General features: G+C 33.5%; 1 protein-coding gene across 1 annotated transcript in view; it reads right to left on the reverse strand.

Moving 5' to 3' along the window:
* The window catches only part of LOC143076245 (FMRFamide-activated amiloride-sensitive sodium channel-like), a 35,841-nt gene extending 16,367 nt beyond the window's left edge, over positions 1-19,474 (reverse strand). Inside the window, exons 1-9 of the mRNA XM_076251976.1 lie at positions 19,255-19,474; positions 12,300-12,695; positions 10,681-10,859; positions 9,208-9,288; positions 8,024-8,115; positions 6,045-6,208; positions 4,188-4,274; positions 2,977-3,103; positions 1,999-2,074 (exon numbers count right to left, since the gene is read on the reverse strand). Of these exons, the coding sequence (XP_076108091.1) occupies positions 1,999-2,074; positions 2,977-3,103; positions 4,188-4,274; positions 6,045-6,208; positions 8,024-8,115; positions 9,208-9,288; positions 10,681-10,859; positions 12,300-12,695; positions 19,255-19,362 (1,310 nt within the window). The 5' untranslated portion in view covers positions 19,363-19,474. The remainder of the gene's footprint in view (positions 1-1,998; positions 2,075-2,976; positions 3,104-4,187; positions 4,275-6,044; positions 6,209-8,023; positions 8,116-9,207; positions 9,289-10,680; positions 10,860-12,299; positions 12,696-19,254) is intronic.
* Positions 19,475-27,967: the final 8,493 nt, after the last annotated feature.

Raw genomic sequence — 27,967 nt, forward strand, 5'->3', positions numbered from 1 at the left:
ATTCCATTAGATTTGCAATTAAAATTGTTTAATTCACTTATTACTCCAATTCCTGTCTACTCAAGTGAAGTATGGGGATTTGAAAAGAAACAGGGTATAGAAAAAATACACTTTCAGTTTTGTAAGAGAATTCTCAATTTAAGAAACAATACTCCTAGCTATATGGTATATGGAGAACTTGGACGTTCTCCAATGGAAGTTGTCATTAAATTGAGAATGGCGTTATTTTGAAACAACCTTTTATCCAGTAGTAACAAAATATCTAGTATTTTGTATAGACTTATGTTTAAACTTCACGAGAGTAAGCAAGGACATTTTAAATGGATTGCTTATGTTAAATTTTCTATTTTTGATGAAACAGAGCTCAGTTTTATATGGAATGACCAAATGCATATGGATAACAATCTTCTCAAGTCAATTCTAAAACAGAATTTGACTGATCAATTTATTCAAAATTGGTTCTCGCAAATTAATAGCTCATCTAGGGGGGAATTTTATGGACTTTTCAAACATGAATTTAAATTGGAACCATATCTTCTTAGATTGGCTGTATCTGATAGTTTATATATGTGTAAGTTAAGTTGCTCAAATTTAAAATTTCCTATAGAGACAGGAAGATGGGCAAAGATCCCTAAACAAAATAGAATTTGTCATTTATATTACTTTAATATTGGTAACGAATATCATTATTTATCTTACATCCTATACATTTCCATGAATATGATTGGTTATAAGCGTCCGCGTGCAAACCGTGTACATTTAATATTAGGTTAGTAGGGAGGCGGTGCTTATCTCATACACGGTTAGTAGTGGAGTTGCGTCCCTTTATATTCCTTATTAGGTAAGATGGGGGCGGGGCTTATTTCATACACGGTTAGTAATGGTGTCATGTCCCTTTATAAAAAACACAACGGTACTGAGAAAAAATCTTAAAAGTTCCAACTGACGAAGAAATTGATGATTAAGATTGAAATAAATTCATAAAACACATTTAAACCTTTCAAGTCGTTATTGTTGGCATCTGTTTTAGAAGGATCAATGAAGGTATTTTCTTAGTACTAACAGTATTGAAGACTTGCTAATTTTGAGAATCACACGTTAAGATAGTCGGTAAGATAAATTCGTTACATAGTGTGCTAGTGACGTAATACGGTATTAGGTCACTAGCTCACTATGTAACTAATAATGTTTACTTGTACATATCCACAAATCGTGGACCTACGCAAAAAATGTATCCCCTTATACAATACAAATCCATCAGAGATCAAAATGATTTGAATGCTGTCAAATTTCAATGAGCAATAAGCAATTTGACAAATTAATAAGTTCCGAAACTATCCGATGCTATTTCCTTTCCAGGCCCTTTCGTTTTCCAAATAATTAATATTACCAATAATAACGAATAAGTTTCAGGTCGACGGGTTCAAACAGAAATATTTTGATAGCAGAGAAAACTGTGCATCTTACAATCAGCATGACTATATCAAATAAAAATACCAATACTTAAAAAATCCAGACTAAAATTAGGCTTACACAGAATTAGATACTTAGCGCGGGGGACAATTGCCCATACAGAGTAATATGATTGCAATTCATTTGTAACAAGATTTAAACAAACAAAACAAAAATAAAACAAAACAAATAACAATAAAACCAACATATGAACAACGTGATAATTTAGAAAAGTGATCAAAAGTGATCAAAAGATACGGAACCGTAAAATATATTTCATACCAAATTGAACTGTGTATGTTTTATAGTGCCATGAGATATATGTTTAATAACAGCCGGGTACCATTATACAATATATTAAATAAGTTTTGTCCCATTCAGTTATAATTACTTAATTAGCATAATGCATTAGTGTGCAACTGGAATAAATTGTATACTTGCATCAATTCTCATAAATGTTAAATAAAAAAGTGATACTTCAAATACTAGTATATAAAACATACACAAACACAAAAAAGGTGTAATGTTTGAAAAAGACTATCTTACCTACAAGGGTTTTTGCAGTCACATTCTGCTTTTTGTCTGTTTTGCCTCGCTCGTTCTTTATTCATACATTTAATTTCTGCCAACAAATTAAAATGTTCATTATAGCAATATTGGTACGACGACTTTATTGCCTATTTAATAACTGTTATTAAAGTTAGTGTTCGCCGTGATATAGCCTTTCTCTGCTAATGCTTGTAAAACAAACAATAATCAATCAATCAATTTAAGTTAGTGTGTACAAATAGATGTTTAAGATTCACAAATTAACAGTTACAAAAATAGACATGTCATTACAGCAGCATTTAAAGTCAATATACTTTTATAACTTTTTTTATAACAAATACACCCGTAATTTGTTTCTAGTATAAGTATTTTTTCCGCGTCTTATTTTCTACTTTTTCTGATTAATCTAGATGGAGATATAATTAAACGTGAAACCATATTTTAGTAGAAACAAAAATATATAAGAAGCACTCTAGGCGTCATAAGTTAAATATATCGTTTGATTGCTATCTATTTTGCGTTTACCACACAGCGCACTCTTATCATGCTTGTGTTATTTGGGCATAAGACAAGGACTATTAACAAAATCCATGACAAAGGCCAAAAATGTCAAAAGGATCATCGTATTCTACACGATGTTTATTTTCTGATGTAAGTATGATCGAAGTATAATGTTATCAATTTTCAACGTTGCATTAAATTTCTAATTTTATCCTTGAATTTTAAGAACCAAAATACATTGATTAAATAATTGTTAACTAGCCGTTTCAGAATCTAAAGGACTATGGGTAATTTTATTGTTCGTACACCACAATGAAAATAACGTCACGTCATTGGTTGAATTCCCATTGTTGACAATGTTTTGAACCAATCACGACGTTTTGGTGTAAACTTTTAAAAATATTACCCATAATTCATAAGATTCTGAAACGGCGCATTGGTCGTGATTTATTTAACCCTATTGTTACCATTTACCTTGCCTTGTTTCACAAAATTTTTCTGTTACTCCGGTTTTTATCTGGTAATACAGTTCTGTCACATCATCTTCATAACAACCACATGTTTTGGAGAACAATTCTTGAGAGCATAATGTTTGACAAAACTAAAATTATAATTAGCACATCAAACAGAGGACTTCAAATATTTGGGTTGATTCAAAATTCATATATAAGCAAGCAATGGATGTAGTTGTTCAATTTCATATATGCTTTTGTGCTTCTTTGTGAAATATTTGTTTGTTTTTGTCCTGATTGATATTGTGACACGGTAATGACTACTGTACTCCTATTTTGACAATTTTACTTAGTATGTCTGTTTTGTTCACGCATCGTTATAAATATAATGGAATTTGATGCGACTGTTTTACAAGTGAGAGGTTTAGTGCTATAAATTCATATTCAATCCACCATTTTCTACATTTGAAATTACCTGTACCAAGTCAGGAATATGACAGTTGTTGATTTTGCCAATTTATTAGGCACTTTACGTTTTGAATTTTCCTCAGTATTTTTGTGATTTTACTTTTTTCAAGAACAGCCCTTGAGATATGTTTTGGTGACTAATGACTCAAGAAGTTTGAGTTTGCAACAATGTTGATATTCATATATTGTTCTTCTTCCAAGTTGAAAGAACCCTCTTCTCAGTTCAAGCTGAAAAAACATAATTACTGTTTACCGAAAGCACACATGTCTTTTCTGTTTTCAGATGTTTATTGTTCTCTAGATTTCAGATATTAACCGAATCTTTTTTGTATTAACGTGAAGTCTTAGCATGACACTACAACTTCACAATTGAATACTGTAAACCAACTTAATTTCGCGAGCGATTTATTTTCGCGACTTTCGCGATTAGAAAAATGACGCGAATTTAAATCGTCGCGAATATGTATAACTTGGATCTTACCTTATTTAAACACCTCTAGTAAATAAGAATATCGCGAAATTAAATAGCCGCGAAGTTGACTAGATATGGCTAAACGCGAAATAAAGTATCCGCGAAAATAAGTTGGTTTACAGTATTGTGTCGAAGAGGTAATAACACAAATCATTCATTGTTTATTTTGGCATGATGTTGTGTGTCCTTCTTAAACTTGTTGTTTGTTCAGCTTGTTATTTGTCGTCTAATGGTATTCATATTTACATGCATTTTGACAGATAATAGGTTTCAGATAAATATTTTTTACTCACAGATCGTGTATATTTGTATCCATATTTGCGTATATAAGTGTCTTCAGTACAATTTCCGTATGGTTTGTCCTGTCGTTCGATGGTAACCTAAATACATAATTATAGGATGTAAAATGAAGGCTGATGAAACGATTGATTGATTGATTGTCGGTTGCTTAACGTCCAGTGTCAAAAAAATCATGCATGTTCTGGACGAGAACAAGTTAACAATAAATACAATAGGTATGGCTTGTCATGATAATGGCCATCCTTTTTGATGGTCAGGGAAATTTGGACTGCCACTGGAAAATGAGGGTATATTGGATAGGGACATAAATTTTGCCTTGCAACAGGCCACCTACGGATCCCTCAAAGGGTCGTTGCAAGGGTTCTTAACGTGCAAAGTATCGTGGCACTCTCTTTACACGAGGCATCGGATTGAACATCCCCATTCTGACCAGACGTGACTGCGAACTTGATACATCCCGCAAAGCCAAACGGACTACCCACTTCGGCAAGCGTTTTACTAAGTCGGGAGAATACCAAGTGACCATATTTCGTTCTCTAGTCACCCCTGGGGGCTGATGAAAGATTCTTAAAAAACTAAAACTTCTAAAAGAAACTGACAATGTCATAGCAAAATTTAAAAACTACGAATAGACAACCAAGTCCACATGATATAAAATTAGGAGATGTGGTATGATTGTCAATGGGACAACTTTCTACCAGAGTTAAACATGAAATTGTAGTAAGCATTTATTAGACATTGTAGGGCTTTCAGCAATGAGAAAAACATTAAAAGGCAGCTCGACAGTGAAAATGTGAAACAATTCAAAAGAGTAAACTAATTTTCTAAGCATTATTTGGTGATATCCTGCACCATATTTTTAAACCAAAAAAGCATTTTCACAACACGACAAGATGGAAATGCTCATAAAAAGACACTCGTGCTAAATACAAGTATGGTCGTATGTGTGTTGTATTCAAATCGTGAGAGTTGTGTCCCTTTTAATAATACAATATGTCATTTCATGTATCTGTCATTTCTAAATAACCGTGCCATGGCAGTAGATGTGTTTTGGTTTCTCTCAAGCAAAGTATAGCTGCATGGGGAGGCAAGTATATGCCCCTGTATGTAATACTCGATCTACTTTAGCTGCTTTAAAATGAATTGAAGAACTTACACATATGAAAACAAAAGAGTTATGGAATCGTCCATACGGCATCAACACAACAGAAAAAAAAACTAAGGACATCGTAAGATCAACATACCACCACCAACAACCGAAAAGTATGAGTCCATATAAAAAGCAGGCAAAATCCAAAAATTTCTTTATATACTTTATGAAAGGCTGCAAATGCTTATTTGGAGTGTAGATAAAGGGACGAGTAATAGTATCGATGTACTTCATTACCAGACTAGATCTACAATAGGACATCATTATTGGACTTCAACACGAGTTTATAGAATTTATAATTCACGTGTAAAGAATCCATAAAAAAAGCTAAACATGAATATCTATTTCAGCATTTTTTTCTTTTTTTACATAAACCGATATCAACATTTTTTAGTAGTAGGCTGTCCATCTAACTTAAAATACATTTATCATGATTCTTATATGGACTCGCTTCTAACATATTTACATCAGTTACTTAAACAAAATGAATAACAGTTAAATGCATCTTTTCAATTTTAACATTAGAATAAACTTTAAAGATAATAGCCAGTTAATTCATGTTTTTTTTTTCGACAATTTTTTCAATCAATGCAGCATTCTGAAAGATACCTACCATATTTGGTTCAACATAGAAATGCCACAGAAGACTATTTCGTCTATGAGGCCACCAGCTATTGAGAAAAATTATTAAATATCTCACCATGCGTAGACCTATCTGTGTTTCACTTGATGATGGTACAAAAAATCCTTCCTCTAAAGGATATGGGTAGGTATCCTTGTCATGGACCAATACTCGCGCTCCGTATCCTTCACTGATTTGTTTGAGATATTCTTCTTTGTCCATGTATAGAATTAACGAGAGCCCTAAAATACATAGTTTTGTAATTTTCTTGGTTGTAATAAGCGCCATATAATATGTTTTAGATGGTTTTAGGCATAATCAATGACAATGACATTTCAAATTTTCAAATTTTGTTATTTGGAGTCATTGGACTTATCTTCTCAAACACAAATCTCAAATGCACTTCCGTATGCTGAATTCGAGGGCTGAATGATAAGTGTATTCAGAAAAGTATACAATTAAACTATGTCCAATTTCTTATAGACTAGTTCCTTTATTTGGCTGCCTTAATGGGGCTGACTTTATGGGGCTGACTTAATGGGGTTTACATTAGTCAGCACTTTGGTGTAGGACGCCTCCGGGTGCGGGAATTTCTCGCTACATTGAAGACCTGTTGGTGACCCTCTGCTGTTGTTTTTTATTTGGTCGGGTTGTTGTCTCTTTGACACATTCCCCATTTCCATTCTCAATTTTATGAATATCAATTACTAGTATATGGTAATTCATATAAAGTTCCTCTTTACAAAAGTATGAATTTTTCGAAATACCTAGTTTTTTTTTTATCCCAGGTAGTTTACCTTACTCTTTGGAATTTTGGGTTCTCAATGTTCTTCACATTTGTACTTGTATGGCTTCATATTGAACTATTTATTTTGATCTGATCATCACTGATGAGTCTTTTGTAGACGAAACGCGTGTCTGGCGTATTAAATTATAAGCCTGGTACCTTTGTTAACTATTTATGCAAGATCTGCTTAGGATGACCGAAAAAAAAACTAACATTGCCCTTTAATCTCAGGTTCTGACATTAAGGTGATGTTCCGTCTCTATTAAAAGTATGGTGAATATGTTAAACGCATTTATACCATCAAACTTTAAATAAAAGAGGGACGAAAGACACCAGAGAGACAGTCAAACTCATGCATTAAAAATAAATTGACAACGCCATGACTATAAATAAAATGACAAACAGACAAATAATAGAACAGAAGACAAAACCTAGAAAACTAAAGGCTAAGCAACACGAATCCCATCAAAAACTGCGGGTGCTCCGGAAGGGTAAGCAGATCCTGCTTCACATGTGGCTCCCGTTGTTTGCTCATGTAATTACAAATCCGGTAAACAGTCTAATTCGGTAGGTCACAATCGTAAAAAGGAAAAGGATACAACAAATACTGTTAATTTTGCCTCATGTCTTGACTTACATCTAGAAATGACATATTCTTACGACAGGAAAAAAGAATGTCAACTTCCCAATTGTGAACTTTTTATCTCTATGTAGCAATATTCCAACAGCACGCATATATACTCTTTGGTAAATATTCTAGAGCTTGCATTTCTTATTACGATTGCTTAATTATAGAGGATTCTGCTTAAAATGAAGATATGAATCTGAGAGTTACAAGTGATGAAGATAAAATCATTCCTTCAAAAATTGTACGGATGCCACCAAATTTGGTTGACCGTTATGACACATTCGTTTCATAGATGATGAAAGCTATTTAGAAAAAACTTAACCAAAATCCCGCCCTCTTTTTCTCGAATATGACCTACAGAGGTAGACCTATCACCTGGTTTGTACTTACTCAAGCAACTGAACGATTTCCACATGTGGAGCAGAACCTGCTCACTTTTCTAGATTACCTGAGATCATCCCCGTTTTTGGTAGGGTTAATGTTGCTTAGTCTAGTTTTCTATGTGATGTTTTATGAACTGTTGTTTTGTATTTTCACCAATTTTTTTAATTTTTTTTTGCCATAGCATGGTTCCGTTTGTTTTCGATTTATGCATTTTAATATCCCTTTGGTACATTTCGCCTATTCACTATAATAGTTTACCATTTGTGGGTCCTGCTTTAGCAATTTTCAAACTTCCTGTTTTCAGTGTGTAGCAATTACCATATACATCGTGCTGTAAAACCGTGAAATTGCTGTAATATATATACAGAATTTCAGATAGTAATAATGAACATACAATCTTTCAATTAATATGAACTTGTTAACTATATGCTCATAAAAAAATAAGTGTACAAAATATCATTTAGTGTAGACAATTCTGTAAGGGTTTTATTTAACTCAAGTGTGTGTTTTAAGGGTGTATTTGATACATCGTTGATAGAAACGGAGAGATTTGAAAAATTAATTTTAAAAGATCGAGTCTGTGATAATTGCATGAATATTTTAGAAGATGAAGCCCATGTTATTTTATCGTGTCCTTTGTATGATGATTTTAGAAAGAAATTATTTGATGAAGCAACACATTTTAATAGTGATTTTATGTCTTATGATGATAAACAGAAATTAGTGTTTTTATTTACAGAGAATAATATGATTCGTAGCTGTGCCAAAGCCTGTAATCTTATTTTAAATAGACGTAGAAATGTTTTATACTGTAAATAATGTTAATGTCAATATGTTTTATAATAGATGCATTCTTTATATAATTTTTAATGTTATAGTCTCTTGTAATTCTGTACAGAATGGCTCTCTTTTTATATTTATATATTTTTACATTTAATGTAATGTTGTATTATATATTATTGAGAGATGAGACTTAAATAAAATATTGAATTGAATTGAATTGATGTCAAAAGTTAGCCAAAATAACAAGTCGAAGAATTAATAACTGACACGTCTATTGCCAATATAAAAATAAACAGGGTACACCATTCACATACAACCTTTAACATATCTATAAATAATTATTGCAATAAAGGTTGTTTAGACCCCATTTTGTAGCTCTAAAATATTTTACTGTTGAAGTCTTGTTAAATATTCCTGAAATTACAACATACACCAGAACTCCGATGGAATGTTTCGATAATAAATACAAAAGCTGAACTCATTTAAAAAAAAAGAGTATGATTGGCATGTATATATAAAAAAAAACGACTTGAAATTAAAAAGACAGTTGTTCGTGCTTTCAGATTGCGATTAGTATTTCGTTATGTTTTTTAACAATACAAATGTTTGACGCGTGAATTTTTGTACAGCTTAAGTTTAAGTTCTGGGTCATGTATTACCTTGCATAACATTTATATTTCCCAACAGTACACGATATCAGCATATCTTCTATATGGTGTCCCATTTCTACTTTGGTGTCCCTGTAATGGAAATATTCAATATATAATTAAGATATCAAATCATCCAAAATGAATTTGAAATTGAAATTGAAAAATTAAAGACTGCTTAACGTGCATTATTAGTTACATAGTGTGCTAGTAGAGACCTTATACGATATTTATATATGGGATGAGAGAGCATACTTGTAATCATGCAGGCGCGGATCCAGAGGGGGGGGGGGGGGTTCCGGGGGTTGGAACCCCCCCTTTTTTTGGCCGATCAATGCATTTGAATGGGAGCATATGGCTGGAACCCCCCTTTACTCTGGGTTGGGAACCCCCCCCTTTTTAAAATGGCTGGATCCGCCCCTGTCATGCCGATGCGACAACAGCAATAGACAACTGTATATGCTTTTTGTCGTCCCTCACATCTAAGTGTTTTTTTTTATAATCATTTTTATAACAGCGTGGACAAGACCATTTGCTTGGCGCACTCAAGTTTATTTGACTGGGTCGTGTTAGGTGAGCGTTCGTTTGTAACGCTTACTTGTCATATCGTACGTGTTTAAATATTTAAACTGGGGGTCACTAAAGGTTCTAAACGCCTAAATCAAATATACGAATAACTAGCAGACGACTAAACATTGCGTGTTGATTTAAATGTTGAAAATAAAAACCTTTTTTTCTTTTCGTGCACCTGCATGTACTTTACTCTTTTATCTTTAAATTTTCACTGGAGGACCCCTGCCAGACTTAGGGAGCGTAAACTCCAGCATAAGTATTGCGGTTGTCCACGCTGTTATGTAAATGATTTTATTACCGGAACAAAGTTTATACTATTGATTGACATATAACAGAGAGGTGATTTTTTTTTGGAGGGTACAATCTTTAAAACATGTATAACCAAATGTTTTTAAAATGTATCTAATCAAATCACAATGTATATCTTTCGGGTCATTATAATATTTTTGTTGATATGATTTGTACATGTAGGAAATAAGTAACATATTTTGTATTTATACATCTTCTATCTAATTTTTGACAAGGTATAATCACTATACTTATAACCACCCGTAACTAGCAGAACAAAAAAGAAGATGTGGTAAGATTGCCAATGAGGCAACTCTCCATACGAGACCAAATGACACAGAAATTAACAACTATAGGTCACTGTACGGCCAAAAATGAACAAATGCTTTTAAACCCAAACAGCATAGTCAGCTATAAAAGTCCCCAAAATGACAAATGTTAAACAATTAAAACAGCTTATTAAAGGTACTCTTCCGAAGACAGCAATCATAATGCCATTTGTTGTTTTTTTTTTTTGGTTTTTTTTTTAGATTTTCTAAGCGTTTAATTAGCTAAACTGGCCATCATTCTAGCTCTCAAAGTTGTCACTAAATCGACTACATTGAATTTGAAGCAAAGGCTTACCTCTCTTCGTCTTTATATAACTCTCTAAACAGTGATAAAATCTCAAGTCTTTCATCTTTTTGGCTACCAAACTCATAGTCATCATCATCATAGTTGTCAAACACGTCATCATAATCAGAAAACGCACTCTTATTTATTTTTGAAAGTTCGTCAACAAAACGTTTTCTCCGTCTGGCACCCTAAAATATAGTAAAATTCTCGAATCTAACCAAAGCATAAACAAATGTAGGAAACCACTTGATGGAATACACGTGATTACTATTTGCGAAAACTAGATTAGAAATCAATATTTGTGTACCAAGGTTCAAGTTGATTGGACTTCAACTTCATCAAAAGCTACCTCGAGCAAAAACTTTAATCTGAAGCTGTCCCACAGACAGACGAACAGACGCACAGACCAGAAAAAAGTAATGCCCATAAATGCGGCATGAACAGACATTTTAGAAATATGATACCTTATAGATGGGATGACTGAGTGGTTAATAAGCCGAGAAAGACACATATGGCAGAGACGACCAACAATAGTAAACAGGCGACTGAATTGGGATAGTTATACTAAAATGTGGCGAGTGAAATATGTCAGTGTGCGATAAATCCTGTCCGAATCCGAGACAGTCGGGTACAATCACACCATTAAAACTAACAGTAAGATTGGGACATAACTCAGGCCGCATTTCTTTCTAACTAAAAATTTGGAAACGTTGTGTCGCGTTTGTTGTTGTTTTCTAAACGGTACAAAAGTAGAAACAAATGCATCGTTTAATAAGTCTTTACTGACCCTGGTTGAACTTTCAATAATACATGCACATGTTGTTGGTAAACAGACTTTTTACAACGTAGCAACAAATACTTCGTTTATTCAGGTTGAACTTTGAAACAAATGTAGCGTTTATACTAACAAACGACAAACGACAAACGACAAACTGCAGGCGCATTTTTAGCGTGTGCATTTCTTTCTAAACAAAATTTTGCAAACGTTGTGTGTCGTTTGTTGTTGTTTTCTAAACGCTACAAAAGTAAAAACAAATACATCGTTTAATAAGTCTTTACCGACCCTGTTTGAACTTTCAATAATGAATGCTCATGTTGTCGGTAAATATACTTTTTACAAAAGTAGAAAAAAAACATTGTTTAATCAGGTTGAAGTTCGAAACAAATGTAGCGCTTGTTGTAACAAACGATGAAGACAAACTGTAGACGCATCTTTAGCGAATGCATAGTTTGAAAAGGTTTATGTAAACTTTGCAAACGTTTGTTTGAAATAAATGATCAAAACATGTGCGCGCTTAGCCGTTTGCATCGTATGTGTTAGAAAGAAATGCACTCTCAGTAAAAATTCGTTAAAATGGGATTAACTCACCAGATCGGTTCTAGGCGCAAAAACTACTAACCAAATGAAAATATTTTTTAAATAATCAATTAGCTACCATGGGTCGTTTCTAAATTAACGAACACAAGTGTCGCCGATGAGTCTTTAGTACTCAAAACGACAGGAAAATGTCTAAACCGTTAGAAGGAGCCAAAGGATCATTACCATTTAAAATTGGAAAATTAACAATAGGAAACGAAAACCTAATCAACAGTCGCTCTATAATTAAACGTTTAATTATTATGTTTACCTGTGTCGTTGTTTCGTCGTCGTCCTGTAAATTAGACCATTCTAATTGCTCTATAAGTGACTGGATTTGTTGGGAAGCCATATCTATTTTACTCATACGAATTGGATTCACATTACAAATTGTCACCGCAGGAAATATAAGATTGCTAAATCCCAATTCAATTTTTGTTTGTACAGGGAACTGCAAAAATTGATTAATAAGATAGTACAAGTGTAAACCCATCCCTGCAGTACAAGTGATGAGGAGAAAAGTCCATATGATCTTGGCGTACCATACTTTAGCACTGTTAATGTAGGCTACACCCTGCATGGAAGTCTTCTCTGCAAATCGTACCACGAGACGTTTGAAAGACTTTGTTTTCCCCGTTGAATCCAAAGATTCTCTGCTCTTCTCATCCTAAAATGGTCAATGTAATAAAAATCAAATTCATTAATTCAAAATGGCGACCTTTCGCGCGTGTATTAGGCAGCAACCATATGATTTTCTGGGGGGGGCTATGTTTTTTTTTTTTCTGTGCAAACTTTTTTTTTCGCCTTCGGCGAAGAACAATCTTTTTTTTTAGGGACAAACCGAAAACAAGTTTTTTCTTTCAATTTTAGCATTACATATAGTGGCAGCTGAGGGTGAAACAAACAATTTTTTTTTCTCAGGGTCCAAAACAAATTATTTTTTTCATCAAAAACTGGAAACAAACTTTTTTTTCCAAAAAAAACCATAGCCCCCCCCCCCCCCCCCCCAGAAAATCAAATGGTTGCTGCCTTATAGGTCCGCTTCGAAGTACAAAAGTTCAAAATATTCCTATTAGAATCGAAATAATTCTATCAAGTCATTATATTTGTAAACATTTTTTAAAATACCTCGCTAACGCTCAGTATTAAGATATTGACAAATATAGTATCTTCCCATGTTAAAATGAACATAAAGCATGGAATGAAAGAAGTATTTCTTAATTAGAAATGTATGGCACATACAGTGAAACAGGAATCTGATGTACAGTAGTTGTCGTTTGTTTATGTAATTTATACGTGTTTCTCGTTCCTCGTTTTTTATATAGATTAGACCGTTGGTTTTCCCGTTTGAATGGTTTACACTAGTACTTTTGGTGCCCTTTATAGCTTTTTGTTCGATGTGAGCCAGGGCTCCGTGTTGAAGGTCGTACATTGACCTATAATGCTTTACTTTTATAGATTGTTATTTGGATGGAGAGTTGACTCATTGGCACAACACATCTTCCTATATCTATTTATATAAGATCCGCACTTTATATACGATGATACTATAAATGTTACAGGTTTCCGTACACTTTATCCAGAGACAAACCGAAGGAATTTATTTGTATATATCTGAGGATCAATTCAAGTTAAAATAATATAGTTAGAGGAATTCAATACATATATCCAAATGTAAATGACAGTTAAAATATACAAATATATATACATATCTATACTACTAAAATAATAAGGTCCAATTTGTTAACTGACATGAAGTTGAAACGACAAATATTCAACTTTGAATATAACTAATATAAAAAAAAGTGTTTATTTACATTTCTCTATTTTTTCTGCTGTTTTCACATTTTTTGAGCGGTATGAGAAAAATATTTCTCATCACTAGTGAAATATCTTCACAGCAAATTATTGGTCAAAATTTAATTATGACGTTAATGTTCTTGATTTGTTCTGAATTTCTATTGTAACGTCGTGAAAACATGATAATTTCACATACAAAGAACACATCTTTCTGCAAATCTTTGAAGAGAAAAGCTAAAAATCACCAGAGAAGCAGATTCCACCACTATAACTTGTGTATTACGATATTTCACCTCTCACAGCAGTTAAATTTGAATTATTTATAAAGCTCGGCAATGTGTCACATGTATGTATAAAATATAATTGAGAATGAAAAATGGGGAATATTTCAGACAACAACCCGACCAGAAGCCAAAGGTCAACAATGGGTCTTTAACGCAGCGAGAACATCCCGCACCTGAAGGTGGGCATCAGCTGGCCCCTAAATGTTTACTAGATCAGTGAAATATTGTGTAGTTTCCTCCTTTAGTAGGATCCCACCCATGGGTTATGGGAATTATTGGAATTAAACACATTTATTCCAAAACCAGTTGTTGGTATGCCACGGGTTATGTTCTTCTCATATATTTCATGATGGTATAATACTAAACCCCTAACAGGAGGAATTGTGCCTGATATTTATATGATGAAGACGTACATTTTATTCTTTCAATCAGTTTAATTGAGGTCTGGAGCTAGCATGTCAGTAACTGTTAGTAGTTTGTTGTTATTTATGTATTATTGTCATTTTGTTTATTTTCTTTTGTTTCATATTCTGACATCAGACTCGGACTTCTCTTGAACTGAATTTTAATGTGCGTATCGTTATGCGTTTACTTTTCTACATTGAGGTATAGGGGAGGGTTGTGATCCCAAAAAAACATGTTTAACTCCGCCGCAAGTTTGCACATGTCCCACGTCAGGAGCATCTGGCCTTTGTTAATCTTGTATGATCTAATTTTAGTTTCTTGTGACTGTATGATTCGGAGTTTAGTATGCCGTCCATGATCACTGAACAAGTATACATATTTGTTTAGCGGCCAACTGAATTACGCCTCCGGTTGAGGGAGTTTCTCGCTGCATTGAAGACTCATTGGAGGCCTTCGGCTGTTATCTGCACTGTGGTTGGGTTGTTGTCTCTTTGACACGTTTGAATTATCAATTTTATTTACCACATTATATTGATTCAGAATTTATGTGAGCATTTGGCTACCAAATTTCTCAGCCTAGCCGTGACGTATTTTACTACCAGAAAGTTGACTTTTCCCAAATCAATAAGTACAATGCAATAAGATATACTAACACACACGCACCTGATTCTCTCATCATCAAAATAAAACAAAATTCAAAGTGATGAAAAATTATATATAAGAAGACAGCAAGGACGGGTTCAAACAGTTTCGTGTTGGAGTAAGAAAACCATAACGGGTTCAAAGACGGGAAAAGATTTTTAAAGCAGAGAAAACTACCTATTGTAATTATCATCAAGACTTTATCAGAATGCCATAATTACAATACGAATACCTGAAATCAAGTCCAAAAGTAAGTTAGGCGGGTGTATTGTACTACTTATAATTAAACGAATCATAAACATATATGTGTTATTTTAACAATAAATATATCAATTTAAAATATTTTTCTAAATTCCTCAAGAAAATGTAGTTGTATTCTTTAACATCACAATTTTATAAAATGAAAAATATAATCCATATACCATGAAAGGTTAAATCAGGTTTTAATAAATGAAAATAATATATATGATTTAAAGTAAATATAATTATATAAGCGAAACACGCTATATATATGAACCACCAAATCATGCATAAACATAGGAATAACAGAATAAACTCTTTAATTGAAGATAAAAATCTAAATGCATATAAAATTGCATACTAGTATATAAAGTACGTAATATACACAGTGATACATGAAAAATCATTATAGAAACTCGATACGAACAAGCCATAAAATATCCTATAGGCAATAATATAAGTAGGTTTTGCTAAAATTAGACCATGGATACGATTATTTATAAAATTGTTCTAAATATTTGAAAAAATATAACAAAACATTTGTTATTCGATTTTAGTGACGTGAATTTCAGCATGGATGCAATGTGGGTTGACTCTTGATTACAGAATCATCATGGTTCGTTTGGATGTCGGTTTAAACCCATTTTTCTATGATTCAATATGGATTCAAAATTAAATTGGGGTAACTTGATAGAATATTATGACACATCTACAAAATAAGCACAGAATGGAAACTTAAATTTTGTCTGGATCATAAATAAACGCAGGTGAAAAGACTGAAAAAAAACGGTGCAATTTGTGTAACGTCACATTATGCATAAATTGTCCAAATTAGTCGGTTCTTTTTAATTGAAATTGACACCAATGAAGAACGTTTTGTAAAAGCCACTAACTTTGTTTTGAAAAACTAGTACAATTATCATTATATATTAATTTCAGCTAAGACTTTGGTTAGCTTGCTTGTTTTGTTTGTACACTGTAATCTGTCTTATCCGACAAATAAATATTCCAACATCCTGTTTTAACCGACTCATTTCATGAGCCCAAAATTGGCCTATCCTTGCAGACAAAACCTGAGTATTGCGACACCTTGCTTAATCCTACATTTTTTGTTTGGTTCCCCAGTGTGTTGAATTGGGCAAGTTCCCCTGTATATTGATCAATTGTAACTGGGGTAACTTCTGACCAAATTCATAAATAATATATACAATCATGTTAAAATATGCACATATATATATATTGTTTGAAGAGAGGGTATATGACATTCGTTTAGTTGGAATCTTTTATCTCCTTTTATGAAAGTATTAGACCTAAGGGAGCTACCATTTGATTTTTATGGGGGGGGGGGGGGGTGGGGGGGGGGGGGGGGGCTAGGATGAAATTTGAAAAAAATAGGCAGGACAGGAGTTTTGAGTAAAAAAAAAGGCAGGATGAGACACTTGCAAAAAAAAAACAAAAGTCAGGATGACAATTTATGTAAAAAAAGTCAGGATAAACTAAAAAAAAAAGCAGGACCGGATAGAGTGAAAAATAAAAATGCAGGACAGAGATTACAACTAAAAAAATATGCAGGACAAATTTTTTCATCCTAGCCCCCCCCCCCCCCCCCCCATAAAAATCAAATGGTAGCTCCCTAACGACAGTCAAAGTTCAGACTGCCCTTATCAGATTCATGGTGATTGATCTATGTATTTCAAAAATTACATTATTTTTCGTTTGAAGTTAAAGCAAGTTTAACCTTGGAATAAGGGTTGTGTTACATCACCATTCATTACATTTAAGATGTAAAGAAAGGGTAGTTAAACTCTTTCCTAAATTGATCAATTTTACATCAATATGAAGACTATAAACACGTCTGCTACAAAATACAAAACTTCAAACAATAAAATCAACTAACATCAATATGTACGGGTTCACCAAATGAATATAAATATCATATATATTCAAAAGCACTTGTCGCAAATGTACCGTAACGGTTCTATTCAAAACAAAATTTAAAATTTAATTATCACGTTTCATATTTAAACTATTTCTATTATCAGTTCAAAACATGATACATACGCATATTATATTATTTCATAAGAAGGACAAAAGGAGTATTCATTTTCTTTAGAAAAACTTCATCATTTCAACGAGTGTGTTTGTTTATCTCGTCTGATTTTCAAGGCCGTTTCCCGCGCATAATAGCATTGTATCAAATACATACTACAGACATATTATTATGTTTACAACATTTTCTAATCGACTTATGATTTTTAATATTCCCATTATGTCTTCCTTCTCTTATTATTCACAATGTTTTAAAAATAGATTTTTTAAGGGAAATGTTGAAGAATAATCATAAAGTTTTTTAAGAGAACTATTTAATTTGTTTTATTTGCTGTCTGAAAGATAAGCCTTGTATAGGATAACGGTGTATGGAATTCTCGGTGGGTATACTCCAACAGACGGGAACACCAAGAAAGATGACAGACAAAGATGTTATGGAACTTTATTGACCTTATAATATATTTTGGATAGTTTTCCTCGAATAGATGACCTTATTAATTTTTTCAAGCTTTAAAAGGTGACCTGTTCTAGAGGTATATCCTATAACGGTGTATATGGTCCGAGACCACAATTAATTCGTAGTGCATTTCTTTTATAACATAAATGAAAATTAAAAAAATCCCACCTGCGCTTTCTCAATGAGATTTTTACAGTGTGTTGTACTACTTTTGGGACAAATTATATCAAAATTATAGAAAACTTCATCGCATCAACTCAACATATGGACAATTTTATGTTTAGGGCGTCTTGAAATCTTTTGACAGTTTCCGAAGTGCTATTTTTTAACCTTTTTCAGCTGGACCAAATCACTACTTTCCTTTAAAATTCTGGACCCAAATTTTGTTTACAGTGTAATTTCACCCCCCCCCCCCATAACTTCCAAATTTGAGTCATCAAACATGGAGAAATAAATTTGGAAGGGATATGACAAATATTGGCAAGTAACCCACTGTTAACACTAGGGACTATACGAAAATCAAGGGACGACAATTGTGGTCTCGGACCATATAGGAAGTCCCCCCACGTGAGATGGAATTCCAGCATTCAGACATACTATAGTTGAAGTATGCAGTAGCTAATGATATAGTTGTACTCTGTTAAACAATATTATATCAGGCATCTTAATTATATAAAGTATAAGCAGAACTGATTAGACTCTTCTATTCTATACTCTTATATATAATAATAAATAGTTTTCTGCGAAACTGCTTGTAGCGTATCGTTTACTTATATCATTGCTTCACGCTACACAGTATCTGGGGTTTATGGTCTATGACCCGTCAATCTGTCCGTCAGTTAATTTTGTCTCATGGTGCTAACTTAAATACTTTTTATTTGATTGACACCATGCTAAGATAAATGGCCATTTATATTGAGAGGAAGATTGCTTAAGGTCACCAGGTCAAAGTTCGGGCTGGGGAGGGGTGGTGGTGCAGGGATGACAAATTTTGTACCGCATTTTTCGGTTATTTTTTATTAGTTTAAATCTCTGTCTGATTTTCAATTTTTTCTCTATTCGGTCCTGCCTGCCTTTTTTTTACTCAAAATTCCTGTCCTGCCTATTTTTTTTCAAAATTTCATCTTAAGTTAGCCACCCCCCTTTTCCATAATATTCAAATTTTAGCTCCCTTATCTTTCTTGGATATTGTTTCACATTTAAAAGAGAAAGATCCGAATTTACTTTTCAGTCAATAGGTCTAAAGTCAAAGATAATAACAGATTTCTGTTACGTAAGTAACGTTACGGTCTGGAATCATAAAAATGTATAAAAAAATTCTTCTGTCTATATGATGTGAACCAGCTTACCTCTTTGTCTTGTAAGTCCATTTGTTGTCCATAGTCTGGAGGAGGATGTTCAAACCAAAATTTATTTTGAAATCCCGAATTAGTACGTGAATTTTGTCGTTGGTTCATTATCTACACTTCTCGCCACACTTAGTGAGGTTAACATTTAATAAAGTCTATAGCGTACTAGTACACTAAAAGTCTTTTCTGCTTCACTGGTTAGTATTCTTTTTAAGTGAAATCTTTTAAGTGACACGATTATCCTATATTTTGACATCAAAAATAGCAAAATACGAATGATGAAGTAATAGGGGCAATTTAAATGGATGATTGAATAGACTAGGGTACAATAGTTTTTTTTTAAATAGATTTGTTCTTTCAATGTGTTTATTATCTTTGTCTTCATCAAGCTGAGAACAATTGTTTAGATGATTATATCACTTTAAACACTATTAAAGGTCTTATATCACCGAAGGCGTTTACGTAAAGCCGAGAGTTTTAATTTTCATTAAACTAGACCGAATGTTTCTAACATTTAATTACATTTAAAAATTCGATTTGTATCATAATATTTACTTTAATTCTTGATGAATGATTTCATCATTAAAATTTTAAGAATTCGATTTGTATCATAGATTTACTTTCTTTAATAATTAAGGTATTCCAAAATTTCAGAAACTAATTATGAATTTACAACCATAATTGTATATATAGATGACATATTGGTTATAGTATCCTAGAAACTCCGCGGTTACGGACTCACCAAAAAAGTAATCAATTGCTTATGAAGTTGAACCATGAAAACATGGTCATATAAAAAAGAAGATGTGGTATGATCGCCAATGAGACAACTATCCCAAGAGACCAAAATGACACATACATTAACAACTATATGTCATGTCAGGGGCGGATCCAGCCATTTTAAAAGGGGGGGGGGGGGTCCCCAACCCAGGATAAAGGGGGGGGGGTTCCAACTATATGTCCCCATTCAAATGCATTGATCGGCCAAAAAAGGGGGGGTTCCAACCCCCGGAACCCCAACTCTGGATCCGCCACTGCATGTTTTGATGATACATGGCCTATAATTGTCTACTTTTTATACACTGTGAGTTGAATGTATAGTTGTCTCATTGGCAGTTACATCCACTTATTTCTATACATACCGAACAGTCATTCCGTACAACAAATACAGTTGATGCTTATAGCATCTAAGAAACACACTTAACATGAAAAAACTGAGCAATGACCAACGAATCAAGAAAAAATAGGTAAAAGTCAAATGAACCATTTCATACAGATATATAAAAAAAAGTAGATGTGGTATGATTTCCAATGAGACAACTCTCCACAAGAGACAAAAATTACACAGAAATTAACAACTATAGGTCACGGTCATGCCTTCAACAATGAGTAAAGCCCATACCGCATAGTCAGCTATAAAAGCCCCGAAATCATCGTGTTCTGATGATGCATGACCTATAATTGTCTACTTTTTACACAGTAGACTTCAATGTATAACTGTCTCATTGGCAAATATACTACATCTACTTATTTCTATGCAAACATAACAATCATTCCGTAAAACAAATACCGTTGAAATAGTGTTGCTTATATCATCTAAGAAACACAGATAACAAGAAAAACTGAACATTGACCATCGAATTCATGTCATGTGTTCTGTATTTTTCGCATGCTAAAACTGCATACTTGTGCATGATACTGGTATCAGTTTGGGTTTCTCTTTATGTTACATTATTTTTGTATGAATATAAACAGAACCCAAACAAAACACAAAAATTCCCCTCCCTCATCCCAATAAAAAAGCCCACACAAATAAAAGAAAAATAACACACTACAGCTGATTTCATAAGTGTAAGTAACGGTTCAGCTAGCAAGCAAGCTAACTAAAGATATTACCTTTACCTACACACTCAATGCAATCGGCTGTAATGTGTTATTTTTCTTTACGGTACTTGATAGCAGGCTTCTTGAAAGTCTTTTGTGAATCTATTTTTCATTTCGATAGACTAGGAACAATGTACACTTGACTTGTTGAACAAAATAGAAGTTTTCTTGTTATACCAAACCTTCTTTTTTTCAATAATTCTGTCCGGTGAAGTTGAACATACAATCCATGGGAAATAGTGCAGCCACGCGTATTTGAAGCTCCTTTATACACGTACATTTTTCGTTTAGGCAAAAGAAAAGAAGTAGGTGAATTACACTTTTCAAAGAATATACACATTTAAGCACTAATACAGATTTGGAAGTAAAGATTGCAATATCCTTAGATTCAGCAGGTGTCTCTGCAGGTTCAGAATTTAAACGAGAATTTGTCCAAATTACATGAATGCCCCATTAGCACCATTACTTTTTATGTTCAGTGGACCATGAAAATTGTGTCAAATCTCTAATTTGGCATAAAATAAAAAAGATCAAATCATAGGGAACATGTCTTCAACTTCATGAAAAATTACCTCAACCAAAAACTTTAAAATGGAGCGGGACAGACAGAAGGACGAACGGAAAAACGACGGACGGACGAACGGTACAACAGACAGACGGACGCTGAGACTAGAAAACATTATGCCCATCAATGGGGCATAAAAACAAAATACAAAAATATTATTGACACCATAGGATGAGAAAGAATTTTTCCTCAAATCAAGCTAACAGAAAACGTTTTTTAAATGATAAAACCAAGAAAGTAAAAAAATATAGGGATAGCAGCCTTCGATTGACATAATTAAAACCTTTGATTCTCTAATTACATGTATTTCCCCCAGGTCATGTGTGTATTTAACGGAGTATAGCGAAGATATTTCATCTTATCTAATTCATAGTTACATTTTTACACAAGCTTGAAAAACTTAGAATATTTTTGTGAGCAGAAAGCATACAATCAATTGAAGCTAAAGATAAGTAAAGGGGGGGGGGGGGGGGTCCGAAACCATACTTTTTATTATGTGTATATATTTTTGGCATTTGTTATTTTCCTTTTGATTCAGTGATGGGTTTATTAATACTCCCCCCCTCCACCCCCCCCCCCCCCCAAAAAAAAACTTTGAAAAGAATACTAATTTTAGTTATGTTTTTGTTTGCTAATAACATAATCGATATATGTGCCAATGTAAACTATTATATTCAAAGATCTAATTACAACATTGGTAAGCTCACCTTTACTATTTACGTTCGATGAGTTTACACGGATCACATAGTGATTTCCGAGCTTTTAATTCAATAAAAGAAAAGTTTGTTTTCATACTATTCTTTGTTGTATTTGTACATCCATGTACGTACTGACTTGGTCATGAATATTTGAAATGTTTTTCTCCGCTGCGATAGCATAAGGTTTTTAATACATTTGTCCAAATGATTATAAAGATATGTATATATTGACTCAAATCTGTTCTTTTTGTATATACACAAAAAATCAATATGTACCTTTAATGAATTGAAAACCTAAGCTTTTTTAAAAACAGCAAGGTAAACCTTCAATATCATACAATGTAGTTTATTAAGATTTCAAAATAAACACAAAATTTAATCACAAAGAAATTAAGCTCCAATGTAAATTCAAAAGGCATGTACATGTACAAAATGTATCGGTATCTTTTGTATTGTGGAAAAATTAACGTGTGATTTGCTTCGCTTTGTTGCCATCAGTGCTCTCCGGCATATTGCTTCGCTTTGTTGCCATCAGTGCTCTTCGGCATATTGCTTCGCTTTGTTGCCACCAGTGCTCTCTGACATGTTGATTCGGTTTTTTGCCATCAGTGCTCTCTGACATATTGCTTCGATTTATTGCTATCAGTGCTCCCCGACATATTGCTTCGCTTTGTTGCCATCAGTGCTCTCCGACATGTTACTTCGCTTTTTTGCCATCAGTGCTCTCCGACATATTGCTTCGTTTTGTTGCCATTAGAGCTCTATGTGACATGTCAGTGACCGTATGGTTCAAAATTATATCTGACAAGACTCTCAGATGTTATTTCTTAGACATAGAGAACACAACATTAAGCCATATAACATACATGTATTAGCAAGTAATTGGGGATATAATAAATCAACCCGACATGATGTCACCATGGAGACAAATCATTTCTTGAGCTAATTCAAAATCTACAATTTCATCAAATAAATGCGGAGATACAATTAAATAATCAACGAGGCTTGCATCTTTGCAAGTAGTTTTACCAATACATTTGTCTTTACCAATACGACCATTTGCAATACAGATTGAACATCGTTTACATAGTTCCACAAGTTTTTTTACCATATTTATTGACACGTGTATTGTCTAAACTAAATCTTTCAGTAGGAATACCTTTTTCTGTCATGAGATTGTATAACATAAATTTTGATCTTTTGTCACTTCATTATCATTGTCTGGAATCTCAAATAAGTGTTAATCTATTTAAAAAATGTCACTTAATTTTCTGGTTCTTGAATCAAAATCGCCTACCAAAGCAACTTTTTCAGCATTTTTTGAAAATTTTAACAGTTCTTCTTCCACTTCGGCGAAGGCTTCATTTGATGAATATTCAGGTGGAATTTATAAACAACCAAGTAAAACAGAAGAGTTCAAATTATGAAGTTGTGTAGGGTCTTTAAAAATTTCAACCCATAGAACAAATTCTGACTCTGATTTTAAAAATTCAAAAATGTTGACAAACTTTTTGTATAAATAAGTATTTTACCACCAGCCTTTTTGTTACATATGTTTTCTGTGTTTAACTACAAAAGTTAAATCGTCTGGTAAATTCAAATGGTCAAATATAAAAAAGAAGATGTGGTATGATTGCAAATGAGACAACTATCCACAAAAGACCAAAATGACACAGACATTAGCAACTATAGGTCACCGTACGGCCTTCAAAAATGAGAAAATCCCATATCGCATAGTCAGCTATAAAAAGCCCGGATAAGACAATGTAAAACAATTCAAACGAGAAAACTAACGGCCTTATTTATGTAAAAAACAAGAGGCTCTCAAGAGCCTGAATCGCTCACCTTTAAATTTTTTGCTTAAATCTTCCATCAATGATTATTTTGGGTTTTCAATTTATATAAATGGTTCTTCGATTCTGTCATATCTTCTTCAAAAGCAAAAACAAGAGTGGACACACTGAAATGTCTCGTTTGTCTCGTGTTCATAATATAATTTATGATGAAAGTATAAAAAACATTGTATACCCCATTTGTACCCCAAGCATTACATTATTGCTGTTTACAGTTTATCTACATCTATAATAATATTCAAGATAATAACCAAAAACAGCAAAATTTCCTTAAAATTACCAATTCAGGGGCGGCAACCCAACAACGGGTTGTCCGATTCATCTGAAAATTTCAGAGCAGATAGATCTTGACCTGATAAACAATTTTACCCCCATGTCAGATTTGCTCTAAATGCTTTGGTTTTTGAGTTTTAAGCTAAAAACTGCATTTTACCCCTATGTTCTATTTTTAGCCATGGCGGCCATGTTTTTTGATAAAAAGGGAATTAAAACACAAACTTTATTCTAGATACCCTAGGAATCAATCAGATGAAGTTTGGTTTGAATTGGTTCAGTAGTTTCAGAGGAGAAGATCTTTGAAATAGTTTACGACGGACGGACGACGACGGACGCCAAGTGATGGCAAAAGTTCACATTTCCTTTTGGAAAGGTGAGCTAAAAAAATGGAAGAAAAACAAATATGTAATACATAAACAAACGACAACCACTGAATTACAGGCTCCTGACTCGAGACAGGCACATACATAAATAATGTGGCGGGGTTAAACATGTTAGCGGGATCTCAACCCTCCCCCTAACCTGGGACAGTGGTATAACAGTACAACATAAGAACGAACTATAAAAATCAGTTGAAAAAGGCTTAACTCATCAGATGGACAAAAAATACAAGTGGACGTGGCCGGGTCAAGTTCATCAGTTTTAGACTCTACAAATATTGAGATATCATATGTAAAACAGAGTTGATTACAATTGTCAGTAGAATGATCGTCATTTTTGTCTGATGTGTTGTACTCACTTTCATTATTCGAGCGCACCGGTTTGTCCAGGTATTGTGTAATTCTTTTGATGAGGATGACACTCGTTATAGAGCTGGCCGTCGACATATTAATAGCTTATCATAAATAAGTTTGACTTTCTTCTTCTGACGTTGAAATTCTTGAAGATTCGGTATGAGTTGCTTACGTCGCTCGTAAATTTCTCTTGGGTACTGTTGATAGACTGAAAATTCATGTTTATTTTTCAATTGATCGACTGCAGCTTTTCTTACTCTTTCGGGGTGTGAAACGCGCAATTTTACTTAAGTGTTTTCCATCCTGTCGTTCACCGAGTCTGTGTACATTTTGAAAGGAGACATTATTTCAATCAGCAATACCCAGCTCGTAATTAAGAAAATCACGTAGTACATTTTTGGTGTTTTCTTCATACCCATGAACGTTTGGAATGCCAGCAAAAATTAAATTGTATTTCATTGAGTGGGTTTTGAGCGCTAGAAGTCGTTCAGAAATGTCGTAGTTTTTCTTTTCAAGACCCATATTATTTTGTTCTAGCTGTCTCACCCTTTCTTCAATATTATGATGATGCTGTTTTTCATTTTGTGGTATTTTGGATTGTTGTTGAACTGTTTTCGAAATTTCCAAGCCTGGCATCTAACACATCTAACATATCTAACTTTGCTAACCTTTGATTTAATGTCACTTCAAGTCGTTGGATACGTTGGTTAGTGTCATTGATATTATTGAATATCATTTGTTGTGAAAGATGTGCTGGGATGTCTGATGGTAAATGTGGAGGTAAAAAAATTGGCACCAATGTTGGCTGTGGTGGACCGTTTGGTAAATCCGAGAGGGGGTGCTCTGTAACATCGGCTGGCTCGGACATTGTAGATGAATATTTGGACTACATGTAAAATTGAGAATTGAAATGGGGAATGTGTCAAAGAGACAACAACCCGACCATAGAAAAAACAACAGCAGAAGGTCACCAACAGGTCTTCCATGTAGCGAGAAATTCCCGCACCCGGATACTTCCCTCAGCTGGCCCCTAAACAAATATATACTAGTTCAATGATAATGAACGCCAAACTAATTTCCAAATTGTACACAAGAAACTAAAATTAAAAAAATACAAGACTAACAAAGGCCAGAGGCTCATGACTTGGGACAGGCGCAAAAATGCGGCAGGGTTAAACATGTTTTAGTTTCTTGTGTACAATTTGGAAATTAGTATGGCGTTCATTATCACTGGACTAGTATATATTTGTTTAGGGGCCAGCTGAAGGACGCCTCCGGGTGCGGGAATTTCTCGCTACATTGAAGACCTGTTGGTGACCCTCTGCTGTTGTTTTTTATTTGGGCGGGTTGTTGTCTCTTTGACACATTCCCCATTTCCATTCTCAATTTTATTATGAGATCCCAACCCTCCCCCTATAACTCTAGCTAATGTAGAAAAGTAAACGCATAACAATACGCTCATTACGTTTGGTCTTTAGAACTCATTTGAATATTGTTTTCTGGTTAATCAATATATGATCCGTGAAGTGATTCGTGTGCTTGAGTGAGAACATCTGAAATGTTTTGATTGTGTGTCGCCATTTTGGACACGGCTTTGTTTGGTGGGGTAAAACCTGTTTTTGATGAATTATTGCTAGTCTTGCGTTTTTTCCCCATCAAAATTAATAAATGTCAGTCATCTGATCATATCTCTGACCGATTTGCACAACTATAATGTCAAGAACCACATTTAAATACACTAATATTACTTTTGTGTCGGAGCAAATTTTCTTACGTTGTGTTCATTCCGTCATGTGTTTTTTTTTCATGACAGGACTATAACTTTATTTAAACTAAAGACAGAAAAAGTCGCAGAATTTAACATAGAAACGAAGTTCTAAATATTAGTAATTATAATCCTACTACTGAAAAGCAATTGAACAATGAAAATTGGTCACATTTGTTGTTAGTCCTCATGCATCAAGATCTTTTTTTTCATGAAGAATTATGTTGGTGTCAACTTACAACCCTCAAACTGCTAAACTGAGGGATTTCAGCCTTTTCCGTCGTTTAACATGCATTTAGTTAAGATTAACAAATTTAAGCCGTATTTTAAATATTTGCATGATTTTGGAACAGAAATCAATGAAACATATATATTTTGATTGATTTATAATATACAAATCGCTTTTCATTTAATTATCTTGTGCATTTTAATGTTTAATTAGTTTACTTATTGTATACTTTTATGACTTAGACAATTAGTTCATACTCATATTAGAACTCAATTTCACTTGAAATGCAGTGGTAAAGCAGAGACTTCACTAAAAAATTATCTTGCGACTAAAATTGATGATAGGATATACTGAAATGTGTATGAATATACGAGTATTCTTACTCTTAATATTTTTTTTTGTAAAGAGTCGTAGTATAGTATCGTGCCTAAATGGGACATGCATAAATTGCTGTTGGTGATCCATTAAATTACCTATATGTATGTTTAAATAAAACCAAAACACCTTTTTTCAACTTGCAAAAAAAAGGGGAACACAATTCTCAAATATTTTTAATGTTTGATCTGCCATATATAACAACATCTGATAAAGTAAGACACGAAGACAAGAACATTGATAATTGAGTACTACTAGATGTTCAGTAATTAGAACTCGTTATAAAGCAAAAAGTCTCATGTTGGTCATTATTATCGTCCATATGCATTATTAA

Source organism: Mytilus galloprovincialis, chromosome 5 (assembly GCF_965363235.1).
Source record: "Mytilus galloprovincialis chromosome 5, xbMytGall1.hap1.1, whole genome shotgun sequence".
NCBI classification, from domain to species: Eukaryota; Metazoa; Mollusca; class Bivalvia; order Mytilida; family Mytilidae; genus Mytilus; species Mytilus galloprovincialis.